Source organism: Gastrolobium bilobum, unplaced genomic scaffold (genome assembly GCF_033153095.1).
Source record: "Gastrolobium bilobum isolate Gb01-03AN ecotype WA unplaced genomic scaffold, APGP_CSIRO_Gbil_v1 utg18965, whole genome shotgun sequence".
Lineage (NCBI taxonomy): Eukaryota > Viridiplantae > Streptophyta > Magnoliopsida > Fabales > Fabaceae > Gastrolobium > Gastrolobium bilobum.
Genome location: NW_026899063.1, coordinates 51,978 through 62,562, shown reverse-complemented (window position 1 = coordinate 62,562; position 10,585 = coordinate 51,978). Strand labels below are relative to the sequence as shown.

At 38.0% G+C, this 10,585-nt stretch overlaps 1 protein-coding gene across 1 annotated transcript; it reads right to left on the bottom strand.

Annotated features, from left to right (window-relative positions):
- Positions 1–379: 379 nt before the first annotated feature.
- Positions 380–868, bottom strand: LOC133286779 (uncharacterized). Its single transcript, XM_061484226.1, has one exon. It carries the CDS (start codon positions 866–868, stop codon positions 380–382), a length of 489 nt encoding a protein of 162 aa, XP_061340210.1.
- Between the last annotated feature and the right edge of the window lie 9,717 nt (positions 869–10,585).

Genomic DNA, 10,585 nt, shown 5'->3' with positions numbered 1-10,585 from the left:
AAATATAGGAAATATAGAAATGGACGTGTTTTTCTTCCAAAGACTTTGATATATGAGATTGCCGACCAAATTTTTAATTATTCTTTCGAATATATGAAATATATAAGCTCTATCACGATATTTGATTATAAGGATTTCATGATGACCTCAAAACTAAGGAACTTAGGACATTCATGATGACCACAAAGTGCCTATTACAAAAAATTGATACTAACACTGGCATTAACTGAAGAACCCTTTGATAAGAGGGATTCTTATCGAGGATAGAGAAAATTGGAAAAGAATATTTTTGGTTGAAAAATGGTTCAATGGTTACAATTACCTATTTCTAACAGAATAACAGAACAACAAAAATAACTACCGCCTAACTACCTAACAGCTATTTAATGTCTGTTGAGTAATCCTTTGCCCATGTGGGAGCTCCTCTGGTCCTGGTCGACCTCTTCGACGTATCACCCTTATACTCTGTTCGCCTATTCCTCAGATTCCACGGCCTCACAGGTTCTTTCAAACCCTTGCCGTTCACAGGTTCTTTCAAACCCTCGCCGTTCACAGGTTCTTTTTCTTCGTTCTTCACATCTAGCATCAGCTTCTTCCTACCTGAGACGATCTCATCCTCAACCTTGATGGAGCGACGCCGTTTCAAAACCCTCGCATTTGTCGCGTGCTTCTTTTTAGGCTCCAACTCCTTCTTGTGGGTCGCCGTTGATTCTTTGACCATTGACACTGAAGAACGCTTACGCTTATTATCACCGCTGCCAGAAATTCCACCGGTGCCGTCAGCATTCGTAGGTCTCATGATCCACTGGGTCCCCCACTTCAAGAACGGGGAAGGGAACGTGAAATTGTGAAGACGATTGGATCTCATGGTTCTAGCCTCCACCAAACCCCTCAACCAAATTTACCGCTGGGAAAAGATATATGGTTGCGTGTTTTTCACGGAAAAAACACGCAAGAAAAATATCTGAAAAAAACAAACAAGAAGGGAGAATAGAAAAACTAGCAGTTGTGAGCGAACAGAAGCTGGAAATTTTCTCGAAAAATTTGGGAGTGAAAGTTCTAAGGTTGCTTGTTTTTCTTGTGAATGTTGCCGGGGAAAGATGAGTTTATATAGGAATGATGAAACTAAGACATGACTTTTGTTACATGATTTTTAATGCATCCAACGATTATAAATTAAGAATTCAAACGAATTAATCAATATTAATTAATTATTAGTTACACTACAAATGACAACCCATGATTTTTGTCTATCAATGATTGAGATGTCGTGTAAGACTTTTTAGTCTTACACCGGTGTAAATCATGCCCTATATATATGTATTTATCATTCTAATCCAAGAAAAATATTAAAATAGATAGCATCGAAAATCAGGATTGAAACTTGAAAACTGATAACATAATCCTAATAAGGAAACTAATAAATAAGATAGTATCCTAAAAAGAGTAACAAATCCTAATAAAAAGATATTATCTAAGAGATAAGATGTCAAAGAATCCTAATGAAGTAAAAAGAATCTTTAATATTTAATTATAGATATTTTAAAAGGTTTAAAAAATATTTGAGTCAATATATTTAAATAAAATGAAAAATTTATTACATTGTTCCTTACGCTACGCCAAATTCGGAATTCGCTGGCAGTTTAATAGAGTCGGTTGAAAAACCCAATGATAAAATTGGAAACCTCAAAAACTTAATCTCGTTCTTGATATTGTTGGTATTGCAGTAAAAACCCATGATTATGCAATGATTGTAGAGTGATTGGGCTTAATGTGTGGGCTTGTGGCCATATAGTCCGCAACAGCTAACATGTGATTATGCCATGATTGTTGTATTTTGCAATTAGTATTTGTTGTTGATTGATATAAATTATATTTTTCATCTGTAATGGGGATGTTAAGTACGCATTCTCCAGCTTACAAGAATACTACAATATGGTTAGTTTCAATAATATGAATAAATTGAATTAATTTTTTAAATCAGCAATTATTTTTAAATTTGTTATTTTCTTTAGTTTATATAAGCTATACACTGGCTTTTTGTCACACATCTTTTACCGTTCAATCAATTTCATATTTCGACTTCTTATTTTCTTTCAATTTTCTCTTTTTCTTCCAACCATGTTTCCCATCTCGTTAAATATCCTTGAAAATACATGTGTCAGGAGTAATACGGCCACGTTATTAGATAATAATACTAAACATAGGAAATATAGAAATGGACGTGTTTTTCTTCCAAAGACTTTGATATATGACATTGCCGACCAAATTTTTAATTATTCTTTCGAATATATGAAATATATAAGCTCTATCACGATATTTGATTATAAGGATTTCATGATGACCTCAAAACTAAGGAACTTAGGACATTCATGATGACCACAAAGTGCCTATTACAAAAAATTGATACTAACACTGAAGAACCTTTTGATAAGAGGGATTCTTATCGAGGATAGAGAAAATTGGAAAAGAATATTTTTGGTTGAAAAATGGTTCAATGGTTACAATTACCTATTTATAACAGAATAAATGAACAACAAAAATAACTACCGCCTAACTACCTAACAGCTATTTAATGTCTGTTGAGTAATCCTTTGCCCATGTGGGAGCTCCTCTGGTCCTGGTCGACCTCTTCGACGTATCACCCTTATACTCTGTTCGCCTATTCCTCAGATTCCACGGCCTCACAGGTTCTTTCAAACCCTTGCCATTCAGAGGTTCTTTCAAACCCTCGCCGTTCACAGGTTCTTTTTGTTCGTTCTTCAACTCTAGCATCAGCTTCTTCCTACCTGAGACGATCTCATCCTCAACCTTGATGGAGCGACGCCGTTTCAAAACCCTCGCATTTGTCACGTGCTTCTTTTTAGGCTCCAACTCCTTCTTGTGGGTCGCCGTTGATTCTTTGACCATTGACACTGAAGAACGCTTACGCTTATTATCACCGCTGCCAGAAATTCCACCGGTGCCGTCGGCATTCGTAGGTCTCATGATCCACTGGGTCCCCCACTTCAAGAACGGGGAAGGGAACGTGAAATTGTGAAGACGATTGGATCTCATGGTTCTAGCCTCCACCAACCCCTCAACCAAATTTACCGCTGGGAAAAGATATATGGTTGCGTGTTTTTCTCGGAAAAAACATGCAAGAAAAATATCTGAAAAAACAAACAAGAAGGGAGAATAGAAAAACTAGCAGTTGTGAGCGAACGGAAGCTGAAAATTTTCTCAGAAAATTTGGGAGTGAAAGTTCTAAGGTTGCTTGTTTTTCTAGTGAATGTTGCCGAGGAAAGATGAGTTTATATAGGAATGAGGAAACTAAGACATGACTTTTGTTACATGATTTTTAATGCATCCAACGATTATAAATTAAGAATTCAAACGAATTAATCAATATTAATTAATTATTAGTTACACTACAAATGACAACCCATGATTTTTGTCTATCAATGATTGAGATGTCGTGTAAGACTTTTTAGTCTTACACCGGTGTAAATCATGCCCTATATATATATATATATATATATTTATCATTCTAATCCAAGAAAAATATTAAAATAGATAGCATCGAAAATAAGGATTGAAACTTGAAAACTAATAACATAATCCTAATAAGGAAACTAATAAATAAGATAGTATCCTAAAAAGAGTAACAAATCCTAATAAAAAGATATTATCTAAGAGATAAGATGTCAAAGAATCCTAATGAAGTAAAAAGAATCTTTAATATTTAATTATAGATATTTTAAAAGGTTTAAAAAATATTTGAGTCAATATATTTAAATAAAATGAAAAATTTATTACATTGTTCCTTACGCTACGCCAAATTCGGAATTCGCTGGCAATTTAATAGAGTCGGTTGAAAAACCCAATGATAAAATTGGAAACCTCAAAAACTTAATCTCGTTCTTGATATTGTTGGTATTGCAGTAAAAAGCCATGATTATGCCATGATTGTAGAGTGATTGGGCTTAATGTGTGGGCTTGTGGCCATATAGTCCGCAACAGCTAACATGTGATTATGCCATGATTGTTGTATTTTGCAATTAGTATTTGTTGTTGATTGATATAAATTATATTGTTCATCTGTAATGGGGATGTTAAGTACGCATTCTCCAGCTTACAAGAACACTACAATATGGTTAGTTTCAATAATATGAATAAATTGAATTAATTTATTTAATTAGCAATTATTTTTTAATTTGTTATTTTCTTTAGTTTATATAAGCTATACACTGGCTTTTTGTCACACATCTTTTACCGTTCAATCAATTTCATATTTCGACTTCTTATTTTTTTTCAATTTTCTCTTTTTCTTCTAACCATGTTTCCCATCTCGTTAAATATCCTTGAAAATACATGTGTCAGGAGTAATACGGCCACGTCATTAGATAATAATACTAAATATAGGAAATATAGAAATGGACGTGTTTTTCTTCCAAAGACTTTGATATATGAGATTGCCGACCAAATTTTTAATTATTCTTTCGAATATATGAAATATATAAGCTCTATCACGATATTTGATTATAAGGATTTCATGATGACCTCAAAACTAAGGAACTTAAGACATTCATGATGACCACAAAGTGCCTATTACAAAAAATTGATACTAACACTTGCATTAACTGAAGAACCCTTTGATAAGAGGGATTCTTATCGAGGATAGAGAAAATTGGAAAAGAATATTTTTGGTTGAAAAATAGTTCAATGGTTACAATTACCTATTTCTAACAGAATAACATAACAACAAAAATAACTACCGCCTAACTACCTAACAGCTATTTAATGTCTGTTGAGTAATCCTTTGCCCATGTGGGAGCTCCTCTGGTCCTGGTCGACCTCTTCAACGTATCACCCTTATACTCTGTTAGCCTATTCCTCAGATTCCACGACCTCACAGGTTCTTTCAAACCCTTGCCGTTCAGAGGTTCTTTCAAACATGCTCAGGTTATTGGAAGAACAAGAAGATGAAAGACAAGAAGTGGAATGTGAATAATCCATTCGACTTATTCAAAAAGCCCGGAACTCAAAAGAATTTTGTTGATAGAGGACCACCTCCCAAGTGTAGAGGATGTGGAAAGGAGCATAGAGGTCCGTGTGCTACAGGCGAAGTCATTTGTTATAAATGTGGAAGGTCCGGCCACAACTCCAGGCAGTGTCCTCAGAATGAAGTGAGGGCTATGGCAGTTCAAGCTACTGTTGTTCCTATCTCTGTTGTTCCACCCATAATAGAGTCTCAGTTCAAGCTAATGTCGTACACCGTGGACCGTCAACAATCAGAGAAGGCTCTGAATCTAGTGAAAGGTATTATTTATATTGATAATATGAATGTTGAAGTTTTGTTTAACTCAGGAGCTACACACTCATGTATGTCTGATTTTATGGCTGTTGGGCTAAATTTGCAAATGTACGACATTCGTCCTCCAATGAAAGTGGTTACTGCTACTGGAGAGGGGTGTTATACATCCGTGTTATGTAAAGATGTGGAGTTCAAGTATGAAGGTCGAGATTATGTGCTGGATTTTATTTGTTTACCTATGATCAGCCTTCAAGTTATCTTGGGAATGGACTGGTTATCAAAGAACTGTGCTATGATAGATTGTTGTGGAAAAAGGATTGTGTTTGCTGCTGATGATTCTGCTACTAGTTCTTCCCCATATCTATCTGTGTTGCAGGTTAGAAAGGCTTTGAGGGCCGGGGCATTGGGATATGTCTTTGTGGGGGATTTAGTAGGCGGAAGTCATGAGGAGATTGGCACTATTCCCGTGGTGCAGGAGTTTGTGGATGTGTTTCCAGATGAAATTCCGCAACTTCCGCCTCATAAAGAGATTGAGTTCACGATTGATCTATTGCCTGGTGTGGGGCCTATCTCTCTGGCTCCGTATCGGATGTCACCACCGGAATTAGCCGAGTTAAAGAAGCATATTGAGGAGCTTTCGGCTAAGCAGTTTATCAGGCCAAGTGTGTCCCCGTGGGGAGCACTAGTTATATTTGTGAAGAAGAAGGACGGTAGCATGAGATTGTGCACTGATTACCGTCAGTTGAATAAGGTTACCATTAAGAACAAGTATCCTCTCCCTCGCATAGATGATTTGCTTGATCAGTTGAGGGGTGCTTGTGTCTTTTCAAAAATTGATTTGAGGTCGGGTTATCATCAAATCCGAATTAGGTACGAAGATATTTCGAAGACTGCCTTCCGATCTAGATATGGACATTATGAGTATCAGGTAATTCCATTTGGACTCACTAATGCTCCGGCGGTGTTTAGGGATTATATGAATCGCATTTTTAAGCCATTTATGGATCAATTCGTGATTGTGTTTATTGATGATGTCCTGATATATTCCAAGAGTAAGGAAGAGCATGAAGGTCACTTGAGAACTGTGTTGCAAATTCTTAGAGAGAAACAGTTGAATGCAAAGCCTTCTAAATGTGAATTTTGGCTTTCTCAAGTGCAATTCCTGGGTCACGTTATTTCTATTGATGGAGTGGCGGTTGATCCTAGCAAGATAGAGGCAGTTATTGATTGGGAGAGACCCAAGACGGTAACAGAAATAAGTAGTTTTCTGGGTTTGACTGGTTATTACCGAAGATTTATTAAAGAATTTTCGGCCATGGTTTTGCCATTGACCCGTTTGACCCGGAAGGGTACTCCCCGATCCGGAAGGTGAGTTTGAGTTATACAGCAATGCTTCTAAAAAGGGATTGGGTTGTGTGCTGATGCAGGATAGGCGAGTGGTAGCGTATGCATCATGGCAATTGAAACCGCATGAAGAAAATTATCCGACCCATGACCTTGAGCTTGCTGCAATTGTTTTTGGATTGAAACAATGGGCATTTCTTTTATGGAATGAAGTTTTCCATTTTCAGCGATCACAAGAGTTTGAAGTACTTGTTTGATCAAAAGGAATTGAATATAAGACAATGACGGTGGACCGAGTTCCTAAAAAGCTATGATTTTGAATTGAAATATCATCCTGGCAAGGCTAATGTTGTAGCTGATGCACTGAGCCGTAAATCTGTGAGCTTAGCAAGCATGATGATTAGAGATTATGATGTGATTGTGAGGTTTAGAGATATGCAGTTATCTAAAATCTTTCCATGTAGAATTTGTGGCATCGAAATTACAAGCATTGAAAATGAAATGATGACCAGAATTAAAGAAGCTCAATTGCAAAATGAAAGTGCTAAACGACTGAAAGATTAGAGTGGTGTATCCTGCAATAATGAGGGTATACTATTATATCAGGGTCGTATTGTTGTACCTAGGCAGTTGGCGGAGGAAGTAATGACAGAGCCCCATAAGGGTCATTTCACAGTTCATCCGGGAGCTACAAAGGTGTATCAGGACCTAAAGATTAATTTCTGGTGGCCTGGTATGAAGAAAGACATTGCCGAATTTGTCTCTAAATGTCTCATTTATCAGAAGGTCAAGATTGAGCATCAAAAGCCTTCTGGTATGTTGCAACCTCTGGATGTTCCTGAATGGAAATGGGAGAGTATCTCTATGGCTTTCGTAGTGGGATTGCCGCGAACACAGGCTAGTTATGATTCTATATGGGTGATTGTGGATAGATTGACAAAATCCGCACACTTTTTGCCAGTTCGGGTAGATTTCTCTGCTGAGAGATTGGCTAGGCTCTATGTGAAAGAGATTGTGAGGCTTCATGGGGTGCCTGAGAGCATTGTTAGTGATCGGGACCCGAAGTTCACTTCTCGCTTCTGGGGAGCATTGCAGGAGGCTCTTGGCACTCAGATGAGACTGAGCACTGCTTATCACCGACAGACGGATGGTCAGGCTGAGAGGACCATTCAGACGTTGGAGGATATGCTGAGGGCTTGCACCCTAGAGCAGGGTACTGCATGGAATCAATATCTCCCGCTGGTTGAGTTTTCATATAATAATAGTTTTCATGCTAGTCTGGGTATGGCTCCCTACGAGGCCTTGTGTAACATCCCGTTACGTACCGGTATTGTTAATATTAATTATGATATTAAGCGCAGTTACAATCACAGCAGTTCATTTATAAACGCGAATAAATTTTTTCCGATTATTACGCGAGCATTTAAAACATAAAAAGGCGTAATAATTAAAAGCTGTGACCGTAGCCGTAAACTCTTGCGGAAGACTTATTTAAACTATTTTTATAACTTACGTTACTTATTATAAGTTACTAAGGAGTTCCCATAAACTCACTTAGCCAATTTCCAACTTTACGTTTTATACCAATTCGAACATGTTTCACTCTAAGTTTTTCTGCGACCAAACCAATCGCAACCAACCCTTCTTCTCAGATTATATCTTTGTGTTACTTAATTCCCTTTTTAACAAGCTAACATACGCTCAATTCGGAGCTCATTTGCTCCGGTTATCGCCGTTTGAAGTTGGATAAACGATTAGCCCAAACAACCCCAAAAACAGCTCCAAACCACTCACATTTCTCGAATTACTGCACTCAATCCACTCAATCATTTGCTCTCAAATTTTATCCTACAAACTAGACATCTCAAACTTCATTTTGATATATCACACGCTCAATTTGACTGAGAAACGAAGCGGGAATTAATTTCCCAAATCCGGTCCAGAATCTGCCTCAGGTGCAGGGGCACATGGGCAGTCCGTGTTTCTCTATTTTTTTCAGGCCGAAGATCAACCCAGAATTTCCTCAAATTTGGCACAAGGTAGAGGACATCTCAACCTTCAAAATGGCGTATGGAAAGTCCCTAGGGGACCTCTATGGAGGGAGATATGCTCTCCCGAAGTTTGCCTAAAATCTGCCAATTCTACAGAAAATTCGCCAGAGTTTCCTTTGTTTTTCCAATAATCCCAAATTTGTAAAAGCTCTTTAAACCTCAAATGTACCTAATAAACACATGATAATACAGTAATAATCCAATGGGTGGCACACACAAGGACCAACAACGCCTTGGGGCACTTACAACCCAATCCAGTTTATAGTTATTAAACATAGAGTCCATATTAATCATTCTTAAGTAGTTGCAATCACTAACACCTTTTTCATGCATATTTCCATCATACATATTATCATAACCTAAAATAGGCCTAAGGCCCTTCCATCCTAATTAGACATGCATCAATACTATTACAATATGGCTTTACAAATTACAACTTGAAACTAAAACTTCAAATTACATTCTTCTAAAATTTCAACTTAATTAAAAGACAACATAACCACATACATCACTACTAGACTTAGGCAAAATGGCATGAACAAGATGCTAATGAAGCTACTAATAAATACAAATGACATGTTCATGCCCTAAGTCTAGCCTAGGCCACACGGCCAACAAAATGCAAAATAATAGCGCTCCACCGCTCACTCTGCGGGCCTCTTGCCCGAGGCTCCTGCTCCACTGCTACCTCCTGAAATAAATGCCCGAGACGGGGTGAGATATACGAATATATCTCAGTAACCAAGAGGTTCTGGTGAAAACTCCACCCAATGGTTCACTTCGATGCATATCAATAGAATACAACAACCACTTTGAAAACGGGATATAGCAAGGGATTTAGAGAATGGAGAATATAAAGAAAACAAAATACGACGATACGGGATGGTAACCCCAATTCCGCGTACGCCCTCGGCATATATAAGCCTATGGGTATCATCCAAGGTGTGTTCACAGAAACCACAACCATGATGCCCAAACCAACCAAAATGCCAAAGACATTCCTAGTGTGCTCCTACCCGGATCACACACCATGACCGCAGTCAACTGGAACTCCCTCCCGGAGACCTATCCAGCGGAAGTCCGAAAATGCCCGAAGGCTAATAAAACTGTCTACTGGCCAGAGACTCGGTACCGCAGTACCCATAGCAATAATGCATGCATGCTCATGTGTTCTATACTATTCATACACACTTCCTACCGTTGCCATCAACTGGCAAGGTGGAACAGAAAAGGGGAACAAGCCCCAGTACCAAGAGGTTACCTTAATTCGTGTTTCCACAAGCTCCGCAGCAGCTTATCCCTCAACTCGGTACACAGCGGAATGCCTACACAGAGGACATTCCCAATCACTCTCAGTTCAACCCGTACATGTTAATTTATAATTACACATGCAATGAACCAATTTCTTACCTCAATCCACTTGGTCCCGGACCAAGGGCAACTCACTGATTCAAGATTCGAAATTCAGGTCGACGTACGGCAACCTATACAATAACGTACATCCATCAGTACTCGTCAAATAGTATCAAAACGCAAAATCACAAAAATCCTCCCCATCCTCCCTTGATGGTTCGGCCATTGTAGTGTAAATGTGAGATTTATTTTTCTAAATTTTCTTTCTCATTTTGTTACGTCTCATTAGGTTGTCAATAGGCCAGTTCAAGTGCCGGTTCGTCATTTTCGCGTCGAATTACGTCAAAACGCGAAAATCGCCAAATCACCCCTTTTCCCCTTGGAGGTTCGGCCATGTAGGTGTAAATTTGAGATTTATTTTCCTAAATTTTCTTTCTCATTTTATAACACTCCCTTAGGTTGTTTAGAGGCTAGTTCAATCGTCGTTTTTCCGTTTTTCGACATTTACGCATCGTTTTGCGAAATATTTCATTCTGGGCTC

Bases quoted from the DNA above. Each gene is read 5' to 3' on its own strand.
- LOC133286779 (XM_061484226.1), bottom strand. From the start codon at position 868: ATGAGATCCAATCGTCTTCACAATTTCACGTTCCCTTCCCCGTTCTTG.